The 25738-nt window shown below is 40.6% G+C and overlaps 1 protein-coding gene across 4 annotated transcripts in view; it reads left to right on the top strand.

Moving 5' to 3' along the window:
- The first annotated feature begins 56 nt into the window (after positions 1–56).
- Positions 57–25738, top strand: part of Ddx42 (DEAD-box helicase 42) — a 32012-nt gene continuing 6330 nt past the window's right edge. Inside the window, exons 1-14 of one of the 4 annotated variants that reach the window (XM_006247597.5) lie at positions 57–197; positions 7795–8026; positions 8465–8615; positions 12087–12148; positions 13624–13660; positions 14395–14544; positions 15801–15905; positions 17908–18027; positions 19024–19200; positions 20431–20559; positions 21262–21361; positions 21896–21943; positions 22588–22685; positions 24831–25107. In XM_006247597.5, the coding sequence (XP_006247659.1) occupies positions 7806–8026; positions 8465–8615; positions 12087–12148; positions 13624–13660; positions 14395–14544; positions 15801–15905; positions 17908–18027; positions 19024–19200; positions 20431–20559; positions 21262–21361; positions 21896–21943; positions 22588–22685; positions 24831–25107 (1675 nt within the window). In that variant the 5' untranslated portion in view covers positions 57–197; positions 7795–7805. Of the gene's footprint in view, positions 198–225; positions 810–7794; positions 8027–8464; positions 8616–12086; positions 12149–13623; positions 13661–14394; positions 14545–15800; positions 15906–17907; positions 18028–19023; positions 19201–20430; positions 20560–21261; positions 21362–21895; positions 21944–22587; positions 22686–24830; positions 25108–25738 lie in introns of those variants that run through there. The other 3 variants (XM_006247596.5, NM_001107059.1, XM_039086170.2) reach the window with 3 other exon arrangements.

Consider the following 25738-nt stretch of genomic DNA (forward strand, 5'->3'; position numbering starts at 1 on the left):
GCTAGTTTGCGCATGCGCGCGGCGTGGGGGCGGGGCGCGGCCTTAAGGACATCCGCGCAAGGCGAAATTGGGCTGCTGGGAAAATTACGGAACCCGCTCCGTCCCCTGAGCTGGAAGTGCTTTAGCGGAGGCTGGGTTTCTCCGGTAGAGTTCCGTCAGGTTGACGTCACTCTGATCTGATGCTCCGGAAGCTAAAGGTGGCCATAGTCTATGGGGCCATGTGGACGGAGGCCTGAAGGGAAATGTTGCCCGAGTTGTGGGGTTTTTGTTTTGTGTGTGTGTGTGTGTTGTTTTGTCTTTTGGCAAGGGACAAGAGCTAAGGGAGGGTCGACATTCTTATGTAAATGAAGTTTCCTATTATCTTGAGTTTTGGGGGGCAGTTCCCTGTCGCCGCCGTCCTCTCCATTCCAGATCTACTCTCTACACGAGCCATACACAATCCTCACCCAGAACCAGGTTCCGGTCCGGAGTGTGTGACGTGTTTAATGTTGTGTTCCGGAATCGGAAGGGCGGGCGTAATTGGCGCCTTTCGGGAGCCGTAGCCCCAGCCACACCCTTCGGCTCGCGCCCTTCTCAGCGCGCATGTCAGATGCACTCCCCCACCCCACCCCCAGTCAGCAACGGGCCGTGAGGCGGCGGCGAAGGGGGCGGAGGAAGAGTGCGGCTGGACGCGGTCCCGCACCGCGCGTACGCAGGGCCGCGGGGGTTCTTTCGCGCCGACTGTAGTAGCAACTGCGTCTGCAGCCGCAGCAGCAGGTTTGTGTAAAGGGCTCTCCAGACGCAGCGCCGCTAGCCCCGGGGCACGAGAGGTAACTGGGGCCTGTCGAGGGCGGAGGAACCTCGGCCTCGCTTAACAAAGAATCGGCGGAGCCTCGGGACCCGGGCGCCTGCGGGGATCAGGGGAGGGATGGGTATGCTCTCTGGAGCCCCGAGGGCGGCCCTCCAGAGCTGCGTTGCCTTCCCACGGCCCTGCTCATCGCACGTCTAAACGAGGCCCACTTGGCGGCTTTCCGGAGGCGGTGCTTGACGGGCTACGGGAAGGGATTTTTAGGGTACTGGGCTCCGAAGCTCTGAGAGCCAGTGGAGGTGTGTGGATCCCTGCAGGTAGCTGTTGGGGATTGCAGGCCCACAAGTGGAGGGGGAGGGTCTCGGTAGCGGAAGTTGACAGGTTAGACGGCTATAATAGTCATTGATCTTTGTGAAACCTTGAGTGGGTCATGATTAACATCATCACCATAGTTACAAACTTTTTGCGGCCTACTTGAGCCTGACTGATGCGAATAAGTAATATATATGGATTGCAGACGCGTACCAGAAACGTAAGGAAAAATTATTCAAGTTTGGAAGCATAGATAAGCTTTTCTGTCATCTTAGCCTTTCACTCTTCACCCTACTCCTTTAGGCTGTCGTTTTGTGGCTTTCCTGCGTTTTGTTGGGTTTTTGTTTGTTTGTTTGTTTGTTTGTTTGTTTTTTTGAGGGGTTGAGTTTCAAGTGGTATTTCTGCATTGTCTCCTACACACACTTGAACAGGAGGGATTATGTCTTAATTCGTTTAAACTTTGTATCCTGTTCAGGCAGGTAGGAAGTGAGCAATAAGTCTGATACGAAAATTTATTCTTCCAGGGGCAAAAATGTTATTTTCCTTTACCTAGAAGGAGAATTACATGGCCCAATGTGATTTATTAAAAATAAAATTAGTTGTCTCTGTTCCTGTTCTCTCTTGCATTGCCTAAGTGTTAAGTCTATGACCAGTGCACTCAAGAAACTCTCTTTAAATACATTTTTGCACGTGTTTGTTTATGTATAAATGTTTATCATACCCTCCCTTAGAGGTCAGAGGCCAACTTGTGGGAGTTGGTTTTCTCCTTCCACCGCGTAGGTCCTCAGGATGGAGCCCTGGTCAGGCAATTTACCTGCAGAACCATTTTACCAGTCCCCTCATGAAACTCTCTTGAGGAAGGAGAGAGATTTCTGTTATGCTGTATATTAAAGAGCAGTGTGTGCCAGCAAAGGAGGCTCGGGAGAAGCTGCGATAGAGTGTCAGGGAAAAGCCTTTGGGTACACCGACAATATTTAAGCAAGGGGGAAGATGAGGGATGGCTCTACCCATGGATGTATCTGGAGAGAGGAATGTCCTGAGCGGGGACAGCAGTGTGAAGGCCTTGAAGGGGGCAAAGCTGCGCTGTTAGACGAGCTGTGTGTTTATAGCATTTAGCAAATGAGGGGATTACACATGAGATCATGAAGAAAGAAAGGAAATCAGAACAGCCATGGCCTTGTAGACTGTTCTGAAGATTTCGTCTTCACTGAGTGAAATGGGGCTGTCTGAGCCGAAGAGTGATAAATATGACTTACATTGTAATACAATTCCATTCACTGTACTGTAGATTGTAATAATATAGTGTGATTTCTGAAGGAATGCTGTTCTATCAGTTTTGTGGCTCCAAGTTGTCCTTGGCTTCATTAAAACTGATAGGAAAGGAGTGCTTTTCAGATGACTCTCATCCTGCACTCACTCACATTTTACTAGGTTTGGAATGCAATGAAATTCTTGGGTTTTGACAGCTTTGCATTACATTAAAGAAGGGGACAAAATTACAATTTGAATATAGCTATTTTTTATTCTGTTACAACGTCTTAAACCATTGAAGAACTAACTCGCTTTATATTGTTTAAGTCGTATGAAACAGATTACTAAGTAGAACAGATACTAACCAGCTGTCATTGTGGCTCTCTTATGAAACTCGCCCCTCCTCAACTCAGGGATCTTGGTACCTTAAGTGGTGCGTGACACTTGGATGTGAATCTGAGTTGAGAGAGCAGATATTACCAGTTTACCAGTGGGGAAACTGCCCTCTGGAGAATTGGTAACTGTGCCTGTTTATGTGTTGCACTGAGCTACATGCTCCATTCAATGTTTTACTTTAAATGAGCTTTTCTTACTGAATTTGGGACAGAGTCTCACTGTTTAGGCTATGTTGGTCTAGAGCCCACTGTGTAAACCCAGGTTAGTCTTAACTTGTAGGATCCTGTCAGCCTCTTGAGTGCTGAAGCTTGGGTCACCACACTTTTTGTCCCCATCAATTTGGGTTTTTACTCCCAGGTTGGTATGATAGTCTCACCATTTTGCAAATGGAAAATCTGCTAATAACATCTTTGAGATTCATGCTATTGGTGGCAGAAATAGAGTCTGGATATAGCCAGCTAGTGTTATTTTACAAGTCTGGTAAGATTTCTTACTAAACCATCACATTTTTGGTACCTGGACACCAAGCAGGACTTCATGCCATTTCAGTTATCCTAATTCAAGGGTAGTGCCTCTTTAGAACTCTTGCATATAAAGCATGAGTAATGAATGAGTAAAGCATGTCTGCTCTTGAAGACCTAAGAGATTAAAGGTGAACTCAATCATGAAATGTGTAGTGCTTAAGAAATTACAGTGTCGGGGTTGGGGATTTAGCTCAGTGGTAGAGCACTTACCTAGCAAGCGCAAGGCCCTGGGTTCGGTCCCCAGCTCCGAAAAAAAAAAGAAAAAAAAAAAAAAAAAGAAATTACAGTGTCGGGGCTGGAGAGATGGCTCAGTGGTTAAGAGCACTGACTGCTCTTCCAGAGGTCCTGAGTTCAATTCCCAACAACCACATGGTGGCTCACAACCATCTGTAATGGGATCTGATGCCCTCTTCTGGTGTGTCTGAAGACAGCTGCAGTGTACTTATATATAATGAATAAATAAATCTTAAAAAAAAAAAAAAAAAAAAAAACAGGGGCTGGGGATTTAGCTCAGTGGTAGAGCGCTTGCCTAGGAAGCGCAAGGCCCTGGGTTCGGTCCCCAGCTCCGAAAAAAAGAACCAAAAACAAAAAAACAAAAAAAACAAGCCAGGTGTGGTGGTGCACACCTTTAATTCCAGCATTTGGGAGGCAAAAGCAGGCAGATCTCTATATATTTGAGGCCAGCTTCAAACTGCAAAGCAAGTTCTAGGACAGACAAGGCTACAAAGAGAAACAAAACAAATAAAATCAGAAAAATAAAAAGATTTTATAAGAAATAACAGTGTCAAGTGTTTAAAGACCAGAGAAGGAATTTAACATAAATGTCACTTTCTAGACAAATCATATTTGTGTTGATGCTCCAGAACTGTGAGCTGTGAGCTAAGAAGGACCTTGATAGGTCAGTAAGTCAATAACAGATTTAGTATGAGAGAACCCAGTAGAGGTAAGAACATCACCAGACTGCTTGATTTTCTTTGGAACCCTGGGCAATATGAATGGTTAAAGTCATTTACTGCCTCGATGCAACACCTGATTCCAGTCTGACTAACTGGAGAGAGGCTAAATTGAAGGGCGTGACAGAGCATGAATTGGTATGTTAAAGAAGGTTTCTCTGAGTATGTGTGCTTCAGGAGACCTGTGCTGCATTGTGACTTTCCTTGGTTACACAGTGTTAACAGACAGAATGCTGCTCTGCCAGAGGAAGTGAAATTCATTTTGTTTTCAGTTTTCATTCTTACTTTGTTTTATATTTTTCCTACATAAAAGTTTGGTTTTATACATTATGGGTTGTCTTGTTAGTTGTAGATGCAGCTTCTAGTTGTGTTATCACATGGCTTCCAGTACAGCAGACATTGTTGAGCAGAGTTGTAGCAACTATTGCTCTGACTTCTGTCTGCAGTGGCTCCCCACTTGATCCTGCTTGCTTTCATTTCACAGTATTTTTACTATCTAAAATAGAATAATGCCATTCCTTCTGTCTCCCCACCCTCATCTCTCATTGAATTCCCTGAGGGCTTTCTGATTCTGTGCTTGTATCCTCTGAGCCTAAAAAAACTTGCCTGACACAAAATAAGCACTTCATACATTTGCTGTCATGATCACTCTAGTAGTGATGTGGGGCTCGGTAACTGTCGGTCTTGTTAGAGTGCTGCAGTAGTGGAGGGAAAGAGGGAAAGAAAGGGATGTACTTCATAGAGTTGGGGAGCATGCATCAGAAAGTGGGTAGTAGTCAGAATGAAACAATGGAGCTTACCAAGATCTGGCTTGAGTTGATTCTGCTATATGGGGTTGTTTGGCTTTTGTTCTCAAAACTAGGTGTTTTAATTTTTAAAGGGATTTTTTTCCCAGTACTTGGGGTGGATTCTGGGGCCTCACCTGTGCTAGACAAGTGCCATACCGCTGAACTGTTTAACTTGCCTGGAATTTTCTTTTTAAACCCAAGTAATAGTCCGCTTACGGTATATATGTAACATTTGTTGAAGCATTCATCTGTCAGTGAGCACTTGGGTGGATGCTACCTTTTGCCTATTGCTATTAATGTTGGTGTGAACTTGAATGAACTTTGCTCTCATTTGGGGGAGGTGTATTAAGTGGAATGTCTGGGTTATATGCTAGTTCTATGTTCTTTTAGTTAATAATAACAACAACCAAAAGAAAATTTATTGATAGAATTCCAACTCAAATAAGTGTTTCATGGATTCCCCCACTCCCAATTTTGACACAATTTTTGTCTATTTTGGTGGTGGATAAGTTTCTGTGTAAGTTAACTAAGTTATATATTTGGGCTTGGATAGTTCGGTTGTAGTGTTTTTATTTTCAAGGGTTTTTTACCTAATAAAGTAAACAAAAACTATATATATTTATTTGTGTTCAGAATACAACTTGCAGGACTTGGTTCTCCCCACCGTGTAGATCCCAGGAATTGAACTCATGTCTTCAGGCGAGGCGAGTACTCTTAGCCTGTGATCTATCTCGTTGACCTTGCTTGATCTTTTTGAAGAAAAATACTGAACCATTTTACCTTCTACCAGGAATTCGCACAGGCGCCAGTTTCCCTTCTCTTCCAGGACTTCTCTTCTAGAGTTACATACTCAGTCTATATACTCTGTATATCCTCAGTCCTTAGACTAGAAGGCTCCACTTTTGTTGGCAGCTAATAAAGTCCTCGATGTGCCTTCTCTCCTCCTGGCCTGGCCAGGGTGTGGTGGAGTTGCTTTTCACCCCATGAGCCTCAGTGAATACAACAAATCGTCTCTGTTTTCCTCATGGCGACTGTGCAGGGGCATTGATGGCAAAGTTATCAAGTGTGTTTCTCTTGAGAGCTCTTTCCTGAAGATACTTGTGTTGCTTTGGGGCTAGTACAGTCCTCTGGTCAGCCAGAGGGTGGGTGATACGCCAGTCTTTACTTTTGTGGCTTTGAGCATCCATCAGTGCTGAGTATTGCTTTGGCCTTGGAAGCATTTGCTTTGGCAAGAGCAAGGGATTTCTTTGCTTCCAAGGACATCTTGATAAAGAGCTGGTTTCTAGGGCATTTGTTTGAGGCATTATAAGATAGCCTGCTGTTTTTTAATAGCAGCCGTCTTGATTGATATGAAATGGTATATATTGTGGTTTTGCTTTATATTTCCTTCATCGTTTGTAATGTAGGGATTTTTGAGACAGACCTTTGCTTGAACTTGAGGTCCTTCTACTTAGCATCTTGAGTATTGACATTGCATGTGTGCTGATACCTGACTTTGATGCAAGGTGTCTTTTTGTGTAATTTACTGACCAGTTATATATTGCCTTTGGAGAAATTTATTCAAGTCTTTTGCCCATTTAAGTGGTGTGTGTGTGTGTGTTTATCTCAATATGTATGAATGTTTTGCCTGTATATGTGTATGTGCACTGTGTACATAACCTGGTTCCAGTGGAGCTGGCAGAGGACATACATTGGTGTCATGACAGTTTTGAGTCACCATGTGGTGCTGGAAATCAAATCTGGGTTCTCTGGAAGAGCACCAGTGCTTTTAACCTCTGAACCATCTGTCTAGCCTTCTCCTTGCCTTCTTGTTTGTTTGGGGTTTGGGTTTTTTTTTTTTTTTTTTTTTTTTTTTTTTTTTTTTTTTTTTTTTTTAAGACAGAGTTTCTCTGTGTAACAACCCTACCTGTCCTGTAACTTGATTTGTAGATCAGGCTGGCCTCTGACTCAGAGATCCTGCCTGCCTCTGCCTCCCAAGTACTGGGATTAAAAGTGTGAGCCACCACCCTTGCCTAATCCTTACCTATTTTTAAAACTGGATTTGTGTTTAGTGAAACTTACCTGAGTAAATGCTTAAGAATAAATATTTAAGCTAGGGGTGGTGGGTGGCACATGCCTTTATTTGTAGTGCTCAAGAGGCAAGCGATCTCTCTGAGACCCACCAAGACTTACAAAAAGAAAGAAAGAAGGAAAAAAAAGGGAAGGAGTGAGGTAGGGCTGGGAAACAAGGAAAGAAAAAGGGCCAGGGAGCGAGCAGCAACTTGAGTTTCATCTGCAGTTCCCACAAGGTGACAGAAGAGGGCCTGCTGACAGTCCTCTCATCTCCACACTTGTCACACACACACACACACACACACACACACACACACACGCACGCACGCACGCACGCACACGCACACGCGCGCACGATAGTAAAGTAGGAGATTGTACTGCAATGTCTATCCTATATTAGAGGACCCAGGGTAGTTACTGTCTTATAAGCATTTTTGAAACTCCCAATAAAGAAAGGTTATTTTACACAACTTCATAAAAGTACTTCTTTTGTTTGGGATCTCAATAAAATGAATAATAGTTTCCTCAATATTTTAAGAGAAAAGTCATTTGGGTTGAATTGTAATTGTACCTGAAGGCCAGTGTGGTACATGGAGCAAGTAAGAACTCTACCACTAAGTACTACCATCCAAAACATTAGACATGAGGATAGACATTGGAAATGAAATGAAGGTTAAGGAGGCTGCTTACAGAGTCACACTGACATATGTGCTCCTTGTCCCTAACACCAGTCATCGTCATCATGAATTGGAATAAAGGTGGACCTGGAACCAAGCGGGGGTTTGGCTTTGGAGGTTTTGCCATCAGTGCTGGGAAGAAGGAGGAAGCCAAGCTGCCGCAGCAGTCGCACAGTGCCTTCGGGGCGGCCAGCTCTTCTTCTGGATTTGGAAAGTCTGCTCCACCACAGCTTCCTTCTTTCTACAAAATTGGATCTAAACGGGCCAACTTTGATGAAGAAAATGCGTAAGTGATAATTCTTGATTGAACCAGTGTGCATCCTTTATTAATGATTTCCGGGATTGGGGTTGCTTAGTTTGAGGCATGCGGTATTCACATGCTTGCTTAAATTGTTATTCAGGACTGGCGTTTTCTTCCTGATTAGTGTTCCCAACAAGATGAACACGTGACTTCAGTGTTTGAGTCAGCTGAAGCTTAAAACCTACTGGAGAGTTTTGTGTTTAGTCCATGTGGAGTTTGATGACTTATGTTTTGAAGTAGGATCTGGTTATGTAGCCCTACCTGGCCGTGATCGTGGTCCTTCTCCCTTCGTCTCCTCAGTGCGAGGTTCACAGGCGCGTGCCTGCAGACCCAGCTGGGAATTCTTACTAGTGTAACATACCACAGTGAGCTTGCACTAGCGGAGGGTTCAGTCTCTTTACTGGCCTTTGTTTTAATTTTCAGTTATTTCGAGGATGAAGAAGAAGACTCCAGCAATGTAGACTTACCTTACATTCCTGCTGAAAACTCGCCTACCCGCCAGCAGTTCCGATCCAAGCCAGCAGACTCTGACAGTGACGACGACCCCTTAGAGGCATTCATGGCTGAAGTAGAGGCAAGTGCTGGTTCTCGTTTCCTTAAAATATCGAACAGACTGAAACAATTAGCAAATGCTCTTTTGTTTGCTTGGGTTTGGTTTGGTTTTGGTTTTGGTGTTTTTAGAATTTTTGCTCTTTCCATTTGCCCTCCAGTCATTTTCAGAGGTAGTCAGGGATTGGCAGGAATAGTAAATTGCAATGTTTGAACATAGTTACTCAAATATATGTTTGTTATAAGAATCTTAGTATATTCTTAAGTGGAATACTATTGTATGCACTCTAGCATTTATTAAATCCTACTTCATAAGGAAGCAAAACCTAGAGAACTTTGTACATAGAATTAAAAGTGTCCATCACCTAAAGTTTCCAGAGCTTCCTCTGTGGTGCTACTGATCAGGCAGTAAAAGCCAACTTAGGATCCTTTTTAGGAATATTTCATTTCTAAATCATATACGTATGCATATCCATGTATTCTGTGTCCAACTTCCATCAGCCTCGGCACTAAATAAACTGCTGACACCTGTTCTCCCACAGCAGCCTCTTCTAGCACCATGATAGCTCACCTCATAAGACCTGTGCCCAGCATATGTGTATAGATCTCTTGTCCTGGCGACAGCCATGTATTGGTAACTTGATACCTGTTAGATGTTTAGATTTCTCATTTTTGATTTAAACAACTTATTTGTCTAAAGAAAATAAACCTCATAGATGGTAGAGGCAGAACTCAGCTCTAGTACCCGTATTTAGTCTCTGAGCTCTTCTTCCAGCTTATGGGTTTTTTGTTTGTTTTGAGAGAGGGAATCTACTTAGTCCTGACCATCCTGGAACTAACTCATTATGTAGACCAGGCTGACTTTGTGATTTTTCCAGCCTCTGCCTCCTGAATTCTGGGATGAATGCCGGGAGCCACATGCCTGGCCTTAACATATTTTTTCAAATTAACAGACCATTGAAGACATTTACCAAAACTTAATAAAATTATTCAAGACATACTTTTATCTTGTAACGTAGTAGATACTGAATAAGTAAGTTAAGAAATTCACTTTAAAAATGAAAGCTACATAGTGTTTGAAATAGCTTATACATAATTTTTTTTCATGCTTTTGAGATACATTTCCCACAGGGCAGTATTTCTCAGAGATCTCATTCATTTCTTTTTAAATGTGTATTTGTTCATGTGTTTGAATATAAGATTTGTCTACATATATGCCTGCACACCAGAAGAGAGTAGGATCCCATTTCAGATGATTGTAAACTTACATGGTTGTTGGGAATTGAACTTAGGACCTCTGGAAGATCAGAGCAGCCAGTGTTCTTAAGCTGTCTCTCCAGCCCCACTACTTCGTGATAATCCTAATGATAAATTATAAGAGAGATCAGCTCTTGGTTTTGTTGTTTTTCAGTGTAAGTTTATATGGCTCCTCTTGAATGAGTTATCTGAGAGTGGCCAGATTCTTTTGCTTGATATTTAAATAGTTGGAGTTCTTGTAAGTACACTAACATGTTCCTGGATATCTTTGGTGCAGTATTGGGAGATTTATTTAGCTAGGTACAGAGAGATCAGTTACCAGATTTTGAAGAGTCAGTGTGTAAGACAAAATCCTGATGTCAAATGCCAACTTCTACAATGTATGCTAAGACATGAATTTCTAAGACTTGAATTTCATGAAGGTTTATTTTTAGACGGTGTTCTAATGGACGATAGGCTTAAAAGAATATTTGAGGCTAGAGAGATGGCTCAATGGGTAAGAACACGTTACTAGTTTTCCATGGCACCTGGGTTCAATTTCTAGCATCCACGTGACTATAATTCCAGTTTTAGGCTATCTGATGTCCCTTTCGTACTAGGCACACACACATATTATGTCCACTTGCATATAAGAAGTGAATTTTTCTTACTCAGGGCGTGGTGGTGCATGCCTTCAATCCCAGCGCTCGGGAGGCAGGGAGGCAGGGAGGCAGGGAGGCAGGTCTCTGAGTTAATAGCCAGCCTGGTCTGCAGAGTGAGTCCAAGACAGGCCCTGGCTGTTCAGAGAAATTTTGAAACTCAAAAAACAATAAAAAAAACCCAGAAGTATGTCCTGCAAATGCAGTGATTTGTTTTATATGGAACAATATTGTTGGTACTGTGTTCAGTTTATAGGCCTAGGCCTGTCTCTAGCAACCCAGGCCCTTGAAAAGTAGTTGTATGTAATGTTTCTTTTAAAAATAATTCCTCCTTGATGAAAGCCCTTCGTTTATAGAACAGCTGACCGTGCCACGGTGTATATAGTGGTTTTCTATGTTTGAAAGATGAATACAAGGGCCAGAGAGAGAGAGAGAGAGAGAGAGAGAGAGAGAGAGAGAGAGTGTGTGTGTGTGTTCTGAGAGCGCCGTGTCCTCTTCTAGAGTGTCAGCACCTACCTGGCTGCTCACACTCTTCATAACTGCAGTCGCAGGGGATCCGGTGCTTCCTTTACCTTCTCTCTGCAAGCGTTCCACACAGATAAAACGTGTACACGTAGAATTAAATTAAAATAAAAAGATAGAAAAATTCACATTTTCTTTATGCTGAAGGGCTTTGGAAAAAAAATAATCCTATTGTTAATTTCCAAATGTATAAAACAGGATCAGTTTAGAGCAGTGATCTGCTGTTGTCATTTTCTAATGTATTGTAATGTGTAACAGTGATGCACTTTTAATTCTGTTCCTAAAGGTTTTCATTTACTTGGATTTTTTTTAAAATATTTATTTATTTTATGTATATGAGTACACTGTCACTGTCTTCAGACACACCAGAAGAGGGCTTCAGATCCCGTCACAGATGGTTGTGAGCCACCATGTGGCTGCTGGGAACTGAGCCATCTCTCCAGCTCAAATGACTTGGTTTTTTTTTGTAGCACATTTTCAACTTTATTAGTATTTATGATTAGGCGACTTTTATTATGGGGGGTGTTGTTTTTGAGAGACAGAGTCTGTGTAGCCCTGGCTGCCCTGGAACTCACTACGTAGACCAGGCTGTCCTCTAACTCAAGAGATCTGCCTACCTTTACCTCCTAAGTGCTGGGATTAAATGTGTGTGCCACTCTGCTAGGCTTTGGGGCTATTCTTGTTGGAGAATGTTTAGAAGCATCTCAAAACCTGGCAGGCCTATATCGCTGTTTTTACTCATCCCACCTCACCCTTCATTTGTAAAAGCAAAATGCTAGATGTTGGGAGGCAGGATCAGAGGAAAGGTAGAGGGGAAATTACTTTTTTTTTTTTCCCAGAGCTGGGGACTGAACCCAGGACCTTGAGCTTGCTAGGCAAGCGCTCTACCACTGAGCTAGCTAAATCCCCAACCCCCTGGATATTTGTCTTTGAAAAATATTTGTCAAAGTTTCTTGGATTTCATGAAAATGCAAGTGTCAAGCTGTGATGAATGTTTCCATATATAAATTGTTAGTAATGAATTTCTCTTGCAGCATTTTAGATTGATGTCACTCCATGTAGCCTTTTGTTTCATTTAGGATCAGGCGGCTAGAGACATGAAGAGACTTGAGGAAAAGGACAAGGAAAGAAAAAACGTAAAGTAAGTTGTTCCTCCACTCTCACAAAGGTTACATAGCAATGGTTGAAGAATTGCAAAGACTGTTCTTAAGAACTTATAAAAGAAAGAATAATGAAGTGCACAAAGATCTTTACTGGAGCCGTCTCTGTATCGTGAGTATCTCTCTAGGTATGGAGATGGCAGAGTCTGCATTTGTAATAGCTAAGGCATTCTGTTTGATAGAATTAAGTATTTGGTTATAAATACTTGGAAATGAGAAGTGAATTATAGTGAGGGTAAAGGAAGTATAGTTACTAAAGTTTAGGTTCATAGTCTTAGATTTCTTCTCATAATAATAATATTAGACTAATGCCTGTGTGATCAATAATTAGAAGTTATGATGTTATATAATAAAACTATATAAAGATTACCAATAAGTAACACCTAATTTCATCTAAAGAGTAATGTTACTCTGTAGCAACTGAACCCTGAATGTAAATGCTATATTTTCTGGGAAAGAAGTCTTCCTCTGCTGAATACAGTTCTATAAAATCTCTCTGGCAGTTTTTCTCTCTGTTTGGCAATCAGGCCCCTCCCAAGGTTTCTGTGCCAGATGGAGAGTTAGACATCTTTTGACGCTTACTGTGTGTTTCCTCCTTCTAGTTGCCTTGGGAAAAGCAAATGCTGTAAGCTGGTTAGAAAGTGATTAGAAAGAGATGACTGGGAAGTAAGCAAGAATAGTTTACGCAGTAGACTCCTAAGAGATGCAGCAAATGGCAGTGGTTCTATTCTCTATGTGAAGTACTAGTTTTAATTCCAAACTCATGACAATTAATATAGTTTTCCTTTCTCCATCCCCAACGTAACTGATTTTGGCTGAAAGCAATTTATTCTAGAGCTAGAAGCTACAGGAACAATAAAGTTGTGATATTCTTTCAACTGTATACCAAACCCAGGAGGGTTTTGTTTTCTTTTTAATATGCACTACACAACTATGTTACGTTTGTTGTCTATATCGACAAAGCTTAGTATCCTTTCATACCTATCTTCATAAAGGAAGGTTTTACTTTTTTTGTTTGGTAGTTTTGTTTTGTCTTTGTCTGTCTGTCTGAGATAGGGTTTCTCTGTGCATTCCTTAGCTGTCCTAAACTGTAGACTGAACTGCTCTCCAACTCATAGAGATCCACCTACATCTGCCTCTGAGGTGCTGTTTAATTCCTCTCAGTAATTAAAGGAATGCACCACCACCGCCCAGCTAGGTTTTACCTCTCATATCAGTTGGTAATTGATTCTAAGGGTACCATATCATCTCATTGCAAAAAGAGGGAAATCTTAGCTCATGGAGTTAAGCCACACATATATTGCGGGTGGATCATGTACAGTGTACTTATTGCTTTGTTACCGTTAGTGTTGAGAGTTCCTACACCGTATGGGATTCAACACTAAGCTGCTATAAGCATGGAGCTGGGTATGTGGAACATTTGCAGGGAAGTTTGTTTCTCCGCTTGTTTTTCCAGGGGTATTCGAGATGACATTGAAGAGGAAGATGACCAAGTGAGTTTCTATGCAGTATTTCTATCTTTTATATTTACTCCACAAAATTATACTGGGGACAGGTCAGAGCTTGCCTTCACTTAATGACTTGCTCCTTTTCTACCTGTGTGACAATTAATACTGTCTCCATATGCCCTTCCCCCATGTTGCACGTGGGATTTTTGATCAGCTGACAAAAAAAAAAAAAAAAACTGCTCGGATTTTTTTTAATCTAGATTTTAAGTTTACTGTGATAAACCCGTAATAAGAGATGTGTGGGATCTGTTGCTGTTTTTTCCTCTTTCTAGTAATTATGATTCTTACATTTTAGATGGAACCTTAGTAACTGTCCATTAGTACTTCCTTTTTGCATTGTCTGTTGTGGGATGGTGAGAACCGTAGACGTTCCAGGTTTGTGATCTTTCTAATCAGTGTTCCCTTCCAAACGTGGATCGCTGTAAAACCAAAGCATGCCCTCCCCAGCTCTGGGTAGGGTAATGCCATGTCCCCACAGACAGGAAGGCTTCTGGTGAATGAGTCAAATTCTGTGTAGTATCATCTTGCTCATTGACTTTGAGTATTGCTGTTGTAAAAGAATCATTGCTATGTTAGTGAAAGTCTTCCTTATTTGATAGGTGTTTGTTTAAACTATGTAATCTTATGGCACACTGTGTGCACCGCATGTGCACTGATTACAGACACAGAAATGTTTTAACTGTACTTAGAGTTGATTGTGCTCTTGTGCTTTCCTGCAGGAAGCTTATTTTCGATACATGGCAGAAAACCCAACTGCTGGGGTAGTTCAGGAGGAAGAGGAAGACAATCTGGAGTATGATAGTGATGGAAATCCAATTGCACCTTCTAAAAAGATTATCGATCCCCTTCCTCCCATTGATCATTCGGAGGTATTGCATTTCTTGCTTTGTTTCTGATGCAGTTTCATAGTTCAGAATCTTTATTTCTGCTAAGCGGTTGGAAATTCCATGAGGCATTCATAATCTATAAACTAGCTCACTCAATACTTATGAGACAGAGGCAGGAGGATAGCCAAGAGTTTGAGGTCAGCCTAGACTGCATAGTGATGTGCAACTTAGCTTTGTTTACTGAATGAGACTATTTCAAAACCAAAAAGGCTTACTGTAAAAAGATGCATACTATAAAAAGAACCTTGGGAGCTGGATATTGAACTCAGTTGGTAGACAGGGCCTGTTGTTTAATCCCCAGCATTTCATAAAACTATGCGTGGTGTGTGCCTTTAATCACAGCACTATCAAGGCTAGCCTGGGCTACATGTTAAGATACTTCTCTCAAAAAACAATCAAGTCAAATCAGCCAAAATAGACTTGGTCATTAATTTTAATAAGTTATGTGAGCAGTTTTAGAGCTTTAAAGATTTTATTTTTGGAACTACATAAGTTACTGAGCAGTTAAGCGCACTTCCTGCTCTTCTGAGGACCTGAATGTAGTTCATAGAACCCACTCCCATATCGGGCAGCTCATTTATAAACCCAGTTCTAAGGAATGTGGTGTCCTATTCCTGAAGATTTCCCCAGGCATCTGCACATATGGGACGTTCACTCTCACAGACCCCTCCATATAATAAAAATAGAGATTTTTGGGAGTTTTGCATCTTTTAAATGATGTCTGTATGAGGTGAAGATGGTGTCTGCACGAGGGCAGAGTCCAGAGAAACCGAGAGGGAGTGGCTGTCTCTAGAGTTAGAAGCCGTTAGGGCCACTGAAGGTGGACGCTCTGCAAGAGCCATTTCTCTAGCCCTAATCCCATGCTTTAAAAAGACTAGAGCTCCTCCTGTCTCTAAGGAAATACTGATAATGTATTATAGTGCTTGACCTGTATAAACAACTTAATCCTAGGCATAAATGTTATTTGATGTTTGTGAAATAATTTCTTTTAAAAATGGTGTCCTCTTAAAGCCTGAGATGTCTGTGGAAAGTAGATTGGTGTCTGTTTTGAAAGTAGGAGTTGGGAAAAATATAGGCTGTGCTTTTTAAGAGTGTGTCAAGAATAAATGAGTTCATTATCTTTCTAGAAAGAATGTCTTTGTTTTTATAATATGTGTAAAAGGTTATCTTACATTAAAATCAAACTTACAGGATTGACTCTTGAATTCTAGACTAACTTTGAATAATTGGACCTGCAGATTGACTATCCACCATTTGAAAAAAATTTTTACAATGAACATGAGGAGATAACCAACCTCACTCCACAGCAGCTAATAGACCTGCGGCATAAACTCAACCTTCGGGTAAGAGCCATTACGCAAGTATTCTTACATCAATGTTTGCGCAGGTCTAGAAGTATCGTTTATCCAAATCTTAATCCTAGACTCATTTCCTAGGGAGAATAGTAATTAAAGCCCTAGGGTTTGTGTGTCTTGATTGTTTTAGTCATGAAGATGATATTTCAGAAAGATTATTTTGGTTTTAACTTTTCCTCTTTTAAAAACTGTGTGTGTGTGTGTGTGTGTGTGTGTGTGTGTGTGTGTGTGTGTTTGTGTGTTTGTGTGTGTTTTGAGGGATTGCTTTCAGATGACACCTGCAGAAGTTGGTTCTCCTTCCACCATGTGATTCCTGGGACTAGAACTCATACTGCCAGGCTTGAATGCAAGTGCCTGTACCTGCTGAGTCTTCTCACCAGCCCTTTCTCTTGTTTGCTCGTTCAGTCAACTTTGTACTGAACTAGGTGGACTAAGGATATAAGATAGGAAATACATCTTTATAGTCAGGAGTGGGATTAATAATAGATGTGAACAAACCATGAACCATTAGAATACTGTGAAATTATGATGTATTTCCTTCTAGTTATACATGAAGAGTTCTTTTCTTAAAATAGTAAATGAGGAGGCCGGAGAGGTGGCTTGGTGCTGCTAATCACGAGAGCTGAAGTCAACTATTTGCACATAACAAGCTAGGTATCTGACAAACACCAGTATCCAAGCTCAAAAGGACTAGACCTTCTCTGGATAAACAACACACAAATAAAGTCTTTTTAAAAAAATATTCAAATAAATGACTGTCTTTTAAAAACATACATGCACTAATTTTACAATAATACTTTAAATTGCCACCAACAAATTGATTTGCTCACTTACCATATTTAAAATGTTTTTAGGGCTGGAGATGGCTCAGTGGTTAAGAAAACTGACTGCTCTTCCAGAGGTCCTGAGTTCAATTCCCAGCAACCACATGGTGGCTCACAACCATCTGTAATGGGATCCAATGCTCTCTTGTCTTATCTGAAGACAGCTACAGTGTGCCCACATACATGAAATAAATTTTTAAAAAAATGTTTTATATGTTAAAGTCAAATAGCAGAGAGAACATGTTGGTTTACTGGTGTGAATGACTGTGGTTTATTTCTGCTTTATTAATTGCTATGTGATATTTAAAAACTCTAGTTTTCGGGGCTGGGGATTTAGCTCAGTGGTAGAGCGCTTACCTAGGAAGCGCAAGGCCCTGGGTTCGGTCCCCAGCTCCGAAAAAAAGAACCAAAAAAAAAAAAAAAAAAAAACTCTAGTTTTCAAAGATGTAGTTAGTAGTAGTTTATGTGTACGTGAATGCACAAATACATATTTGCAATCTTGATTTCTAAGAAGTTATTAGTACCCTTCTCCCCCAAATAAAGGCCTTTAGTTTTATATATATAATAAAATCTTCATTGGAAATTATGAGCATCCTCAAAGAAGCAATGAAAAGTTACTACTGCTATATAGACAAAACAGAGATCTGTAGTCCCTGTTCTTTACTGGGACCTGTTGAAATGAGGCTTGATAGTGGCTAGACCATGACTAAGAGAAGCATTAACTCTTGAGAAATCAATAGATCGCATCATTATGACCAGTAGCCCTGGGTCTGTTTTCATCTTATTTGCAGTTTTAATTTACCTTAAGAGTGAATCTTAATTTCTTTGTTATCCCAGCTAATGTTTATTCAAATTGGTAAAAAGAATGTTAATAACTTTTTCAGTTAATTATTTTGTTTCCATTTCTCATGAGAAAATTAATTTGAGATAGCTCTGTGTACTTAATCATTTAAAACTGTGCAAGAGAATTATGTCAGGAATTCTTACCATGGTATCTTTTGCATGAGGTCATTGTGTTCAAGGTTTGACCATTTTTGGTGTTTTTGCTTACACACCGACTTTTCACTCTTTATTCTAGCTTGATCTGAGTGTGTGCTGTCATGCTGAGTGTTTACTGTAAATGCTGTTTCAGTGAAAGGGCTTCTGGGAATTGTCTTTGTCTCTAGGTCTCTGGTGCTGCACCTCCTAGACCAGGAAGTAGTTTTGCTCATTTTGGGTTTGATGAACAACTTATGCATCAGATTAGGAAATCTGAGTACACACAGCCAACTCCAATACAGTGTCAGGTACGTAAAACATGATGGGTGGGAAATGTAACGTTCTGAAACTTCTAAAAATTGAAACAGAGTTTTTAGAAAATATGTTTTTATACCCACTAAATACCTTGAAAATATGATATGAAGAAAAACTTTGTCTAAACCTGACAAAGATTTGTTTATGGATATATTTTTTGCTTTCAATGACTAGAATTCATTTGTATATGATATGAACTTTTTAATTTATTACTGAGACTAATAGCTTCTGTTTCCCATTCAAATGTGGAATTTATTCCTTTACAAAAAGAAAGAGAAATTCCTATATATAAATGAAGTGGTCTATTTCTTTTTGAGAAGAAAACATTACAAAATTTTTGTTTTATGCGTATGGGTATTTTGCTTGCATTTGGCATTATGGGGTTGCCATGTAGGTGCTCAGTATTGAACTCAGGTCTTCTGAAAAAGCTAAAAAAATCGTGATCTTAACCACTGTGTCATCTCGCCAGCTCCATACAAAAGTTTTTAGTAACTCCCTTTATTCATCACTAAGTTTTTATTTTAATATATTGATACAAATGGGAGTTGTCATTTTTTTTATAAATGATGGCTGAGCCACAAGAAGGTAATATAATTTCTTTTAAATTAAGTTGATAGGAGCGTTAGGATTCAGCTAATGTTTATAGCCCAGGATATTTTTGTTCTATTGAAAATGAATGTTGGAGTGGAGAGATGGCTCAGCGGTTAAGAGCACTGACTGCTCTTCCAGAGGTCCTAAGTTCAATTCCCAGCAACTGCATGGTGGCTCACAACCATCTGTAATAAGATCTGATGCCCTCTTCTGGTGTGTCTGAAGATGGTGACAGTGCACTCATAATAAATAAACAAATAAATCTTTAAAACAACAACTGCAAAAATTATAAAAAAGAGAAAAGAAAATGAATGTCAGCTGTAGTCATTTTTCCCAAGACATTAGTTCATCTTTAGAATTGAGTGCATATACCTTTTCTTTCCTTTCTTCTTCTCTAGGGTGTGCCCGTAGCACTAAGTGGTAGAGACATGATCGGTATTGCTAAAACAGGCAGTGGGAAAACCGCAGCCTTTATTTGGCCCATGTTGATTCACATAATGGATCAGAAGGAGTTGGAACCAGGTGATGGACCAATTGCAGTGATTGTGTGTCCTACTAGGGAGCTTTGTCAACAGGTATGTGCTTCCTGTGAAAGGCCCCTTTCTGCATTTGGACTAGCAAGGACAGTGAGTAGAACGATCTATAAAGTTTAGTTATTGTTGCTTGGAGGTGCGTGCTTGGCACACACATACATGTGGAGTCACATACGAGAAGTCTGAGGTTGACTTTGGGTGTCGTCAGGGTTCACTCTCACATTTGCTGAGCTATTACTGCTAGCCTGGCTGCGAGGCTGTTCCACATATTCTGTCTCCACCTCCTGGATGCTCCTGGGGTCCTTGGCAGGCACGTCCCACCAGCTTGTGTGGCTTCTACAAGTCACAGTGCCATTCCTCACTTGCATGACAAGTGTTTAGCCCACTGAACCATCTCCCCAACTTCCTCTGACTTTTGTTTTAAATATGATAAAACTGTATACAAAATTGGCCATCTTACCCATTTTAAATATCTAGTTCAGTGGCTGACATTAAGTTTTTTACATTATTATCTTCCCTGTGAAGTCTTGAAAAAATGTTACATATTTTCAATAATAAGGATTTTTTTTTTAACTCTCAAAATGGTGTGGGTATTGTGGGAATTGTTTATATTATAAGCTCACAGTGTTTTCTGTGTAGTGAGTTCAGTTTTCTTGATAGAAAGACTGGATCAAGAAGAAGGTAAGTGATTCAAGTGAAGACCATAGCCTTGTTCTGTGGTTAAGCTGGGTGTGGTAGCCGATGCATCCTGTTCCAGCGCTCAGGAGGCCAGGGCAGATTCAGGACAGACAGAAACAGAGATTCTACCTCAAAACAAAAAAACAGAAACTAAAGAAACAAAAGAATTTTGACGTTAAGCATGTTCTAATGATCATGATTTTAAACAGGTTTTTGTTTTTTATGGTTGTTATTGTTTTGGTGGTTGGGGTGTGTGTGCGTGTGCGTGCGTGCGTGTGTGTTTCAGTAATAGGAATTGAACACAACCCTTGAATGCCAGACAAGTGTTGATCTATATGCCCAGACCTGTTTCTTTTTCTCCAGCTTGTTTTTTGAGATTGTGTCTTGTTAAGTTACCCAGGTTAGATTTAAAACTTGCCATCTTTCTGCTTTAACCACCTAGTTAAATTACAAGCCTATACTATACCACTAGGCACAGCTACATTTTAATTTTCTATAATAGCACATACTGTGTTTTCAGAACTCAAACTGGGTAAAAACTCTATTTTTTTTTTTAAGTTTATAGTTTTTAAAATATTATTAACAACTTCTTAGATCCACGCCGAGTGCAAGCGTTTTGGGAAAGCATATAATCTTCGATCAGTGGCAGTATATGGAGGAGGGAGCATGTGGGAGCAGGCCAAGGCCCTTCAGGAAGGGGCAGAGATTGTTGTGTGTACCCCGGTAAGTATATCTTGTCTTCAGATGTGTTGTCTGTCTTTCCTGATAGAGAAAGCATGATTGCTCTTGAGGGACTCCCTCTAAATATGGGAGAGCTGGGCAAGGATATCCTGTGAGGCGCCAGCCTTTGCTCTCGTTCATTTTGATTGGCTGACTGAACAGCAGTCTGGTTATAATGTCCATGACTAATGTATCAGCAGCTCTAAGTTCCTATTTTAAACTGGGTTTCTTAGGCTCTCTTAAAAGCTGGGTCTATGGTTACCAAGAACATTAGGAACCATAGAGATGCTCAGATAATGGTTAGACCTGCCCAGGGGATGTAGGGTAGGCATAAAATTCATCCATAAGATTTTAAATCTTTTCAGAGTACATTACAAGAAAGGTCCTGACCCATTTGCCCATAGACTTTAAGCTAGAATTAATGTAAAAGAAGAACTTGAAGTTTTCAGAATTCTAGTCTCACTTAGTATGGTGGTGCCTGCCTGTAGTCCCAGCACTTAGAGGTAGCAGTCAGACCTCTGTGAGCCTCAGACTATCTGTGAACAGTACCCAAAAGTGCTTTTTCTACTCTCTGGGTTTGGTATAGAAAGACTGTCATATCATTTTGGTTCAAGACCAAAGAATTGACACTTTTCCAGGAGTATATCTAAAGAGTGTCTTTGAATGATTTGATTATACTTACTACTCATTTTGTGACTCTCCCAGGGTCGGCTGATTGATCATGTGAAGAAAAAAGCTACCAATCTTCAAAGAGTCTCTTACCTTGTGTTTGATGAAGCTGATCGAATGTTCGACATGGGGTTTGGTATGCCTTGAGTATTAGTTTCTCCTGTCCCTAGTCTTAAGTTAGTTTTTTCCGTATCTTTGTAGAGTTAACCAGTACTTTTCGTCATGAAAGAAGTTAAAAACTCTTCGGGGTTTCAAATAAAGGGATAGGCCAAGCCATAAACCATTTGTAGTTTTCTGAAGAGAAGTGTGCTAGTCTTGACTGTGTTGAAAAAATTTGCACGTATCTTCAGAAAGAAGGAATGTTTTCTGTTCTTCACTTTCACTTGCAGGCCTTTGAAGATTAAAGTTGGTTAAAGTCTATATTCCTATGGATAGGTGAATACTGAATCATCCAGGGTCCTTTTCTTAACTGAGCTATACAAATTTCTAAATAACCACTATCTACCCAGTTCAGTTATGTTGGGTGTTTTGAAATTTCATACTGAATGGTGTCTAGGAGTTTCAAGGCTTTTTTAATTCGTGAAAGTTCTTGGATTTTACTAAAGTGAATTTTCACACCTGTCTTAAGTACATTACAGTAGTGTGTTGATAACTGTTCTGTTTCTTTCAGAGTATCAGGTTCGGTCCATAGCAAGTCATGTCCGTCCTGACAGACAAAGTATGTATGAAGCAGCTGTATGCTATCTCTGTATTCGAAGTGAACCCTGATCCTTTATAAGTACTCATTGCTATAGAAGCAAAAATTGCTATTTATGTACTGACGAGTGCTGCAAAGAAGAGAGTTAATGACATTTATTTGACCTAGAAAAGACCTTAGACATCATCAGGTGTCTTGTTGTTGCCTCTGGTATCGAACCTATGGCTTCATGTACGTTAGACAAACACTCTACCTCTCTGAGCTATATATGTATATCCAACCTCCTTTTTAACCTTGTTTTTTAGGTAGAGTCTTGCTAAGATGACTAGGCTGTCCTTGAACTCACTATAGCCCAGTCGGCTGTAAACTTGCAGTACTCCTTCATGCTTCCTCCTCCAAATAGCTGGGATTATGGGTTCATGACACCAGGCCCAGCACACTGTTCACTTTTTATTGGGACTAAGACTGAACTTAAATAATTTCCTGCAGTATAAATCTGATTCAAAGTTAAGTCTTTTCTTAAACTATTATGGCAACTCATTCATTTCTTGTTTGAAAATGAAGTTAAATCATTTTTATTTAGTGAATCAGTTACATTACAGAAGCTTAAAGAATGAATTCAGTAAAAAAATGATTTTTAACAGAATTTGCTTTATCTTTTTTAGCTCTCTTATTCAGTGCAACTTTTCGGAAAAAGATTGAAAAATTGGCCAGAGACATCTTGATTGATCCTATCCGAGTGGTACAAGGAGACATCGGAGAGGTAATCCTGCAGAAGGCAGGGAGGGTCCTGGGATTGATTTGTCATAAGGACGTGGAGTTTAGTTCTTAAGGAATGATTGCTTTGTTGTTGGATTCTTGGTTTTTGCTTTGCTTTGAGATAGGATTTCTCTATAGCCCTGGATGCCCTGGAACTAGCTCTGTAGATAAGCACTCTGCCTCCCAAGCGCTGGGCGTAAAAGCAGGCGCTGCCGTACCGGCTCTTCAGGAGTGACTTAAGAATTACAGCGTTACACTTAAGTATGAAGCAACTTGGTTAGATTTAGTTTATTTTACTATTTTTAAAATGATTTGTTTATTTTTATTTTACGTGTGTTGGTGTTCTGCCTGCTTGTATGTGTGTGACAGTATTGGGTCCTCTGGAACTAGAGTTACAGATAGTTGTGAGCTGCTATGTGGATGCTGGGAATTGAACCCCTGACTTTTGGAAGAGCAGCTAGTGTTCTTAAAGGCTAAGTCATCTATCTCTCCAGCCCCTGGATTTGTTTTAAGATATACACGTTAAGGGAATCGTGCAAACAAGAGGGGCACAGACAAGATGATTCATAGAAGGGTATATGGGATTTTTTTTTTTTTTTTTTTTTTTTTTTGAGACAAGGTCTCACTATGTAGCTCTCTCTGGCTGTCCTGGAACTCACTGTGTGTAGACTGGCCTTGAACTCAGAAATATCCCTGTTTCTGCCTACTGAGTGTTGGGACTAAAGGCGTGAAACACCAGCTGGCTTTTTCCACATGTTTTAAAGTTTTAAAAGAGCTGGGTAGCAGTGGCACACTTCTTGAATCCCGGCTCAAGCAGCAGAGGCAGGTGGCCAACCTGGTCTACATAGTGAGCTCCAGGACAGCCAGAGATACTACACTGAGAAGCCCTGTCTCACAAACGATCTTCCTGGAAGCCTCAGGAAATTAGAACAGAACAGACATTCACTGACTGTTAAAGCAGACTACACAGGGTGGCATGGAATCCCTGCATATGCCCTTACGCGGTGATTTCTCTGAGTTGGAATTTGGAATTCAGTTAAGGTTGTTAATTCCTTGGGGCCAGTAGATGGCTCAGCCAGTTGTGCTTGCCTCTAAACCTGAATTCAATCCTCATTTCACGTGGTCAAAGGTGAAAACTGATTTCTGTAAATTATTCTTTGACCTTCACACGTGTTCCTTAGCACATGGAGGCCAGAAACTTTTACTTTTTTTTTTTTAATGTAAATGTCTTGGTTTTTGTTGCTGTGATAAATACCATGACCAAAAACAACTAGGGAAGGAAAGGGTTTATTTTAGTGTACAATCGAGTGAAGAGAAGTCAGGACCTGAAACCCAGGCCATGGAGAAAGGAACACTGTTCCTTGACCTGCTCCCATGACTTGCTCAGCCTATTTTCTTATACAACCCAGGACCACCTACTCCAAGATGTTGTTACCACCTCCAGTAGGCTGGACTCTCCCTCTCAATTAACTAAGAAAATACTCCACAGATTCCCTACAGTAATTTAGTCAATGGAGGTGCCTCTTTTGTGTCAATTTGATAAAAATCCAACTAGGACAATAGAGTTTTTAACACATAACTACAAATATTCAGGGGATACAGTGTGGCAGTTTAATACATGTATGTAATGTGTAATTACATACATGTATTAAATATCTAACACCTCCAATAGTTATCCTTTCTTGGTGTTGGAAACAGATCTTTATTGAAATACATATTTATTAGTCAACCATATCTACAACTTTTCATGATTATTATTAAAGTTTCTGAGTGGTAAGCACCTTTAAATGTCGGGGTCTTAATTGTTAATGTACTTACATATAAATTGTGTTTGACAGCGAGCGGGCAGGCCCCTGAAAAGTACTTCCCAGGGAATGATAAAAATAGGTATATAACAGCCATTACAGATTGTTTTGGCATACAAATTAGAAATGAACATACCAGGGGGAGTTGGTGAGCAAGGTGCTTTAAAGGAATAGTAAGTTTTAAGCTTACTAAGTAAGTAAGTAACTTAAGTAAGTAAGGATTTGACATACTTAAGGAAACCCCAAAAATAAGAGGGTAATCCCATGCAGGTAGAAAATATAATACCTAGTCTTTGATGTCTCCTATGGCACCAGTCATGATTGGTTGTTTTATTTCCTCTTAGGCAAATGAAGACGTAACACAGATTGTGGAGATTCTCCATTCTGGACCTAGTAAATGGAACTGGCTCACTCGGCGTCTGGTAGAGTTTACTTCTTCCGGGAGTGTCCTCTTGTTTGTTACCAAGAAAGCCAACGCTGAAGAACTGGCCAATAACCTTAAGCAGGAGGGTCATAATCTTGGTCTGCTCCATGGGGACATGGATCAGAGTGAAAGAAACAAGGTCATTTTAGATTTTAAGAAAAAAGACATCCCCGTCCTGGTGGCCACTGACGTTGCAGGTAAGAGTACAAATTTCATAACCCGAGCCTTTATTTTATGGCTGTTGCCCTTCCCTGTAATGAGACCTATATAGAGCAGTGGCTCTGTGGCCACCTTTACTTACTGTTCTTGGTCATCAGAGGATGCCTTGGGGAAAACAGTTATGCCCTCATGTTCACTGCAATGTGTATCTTAAGTTAGTAATATAAGTTTGGCTTTACCCTGCTAAGGTTAGCAGCTGCCCTTAAAAACTAGTTTTTTGGGGCTGGAGAGATGGCTCAGGGGTTAAGAGCACTGACAGTTCTTCCAGAGGTCCTGAGTTCAATCCCCAGCAACCACATGGTGGTTCACAACCATCTATAATAAGATCTGATGCCCTCTTCTGGTGTATCTGAAGACAGCTACAGTGTACTCATATACATAAAATAAATAAACCTTTTTAAAAAAAAAAGCTAGTTTTTTGGACCTGCGAGATGGTTCACTGGGTACTTGCTAACCAGCCCTGACAGCCTGAGCTTGGTACTCAAGACTCAGATATGGTGGAACGAGAAAACCTGACCCCACAAGTTGTTTTCTATCCTCTATACATAAGCTGTGGTGTATGCATGTATGCATGCATACATGCATACATACACACACACACATGCACAC

Source organism: Rattus norvegicus, chromosome 10, assembly GCF_036323735.1.
Source record: "Rattus norvegicus strain BN/NHsdMcwi chromosome 10, GRCr8, whole genome shotgun sequence".
Lineage (NCBI taxonomy): Eukaryota > Metazoa > Chordata > Mammalia > Rodentia > Muridae > Rattus > Rattus norvegicus.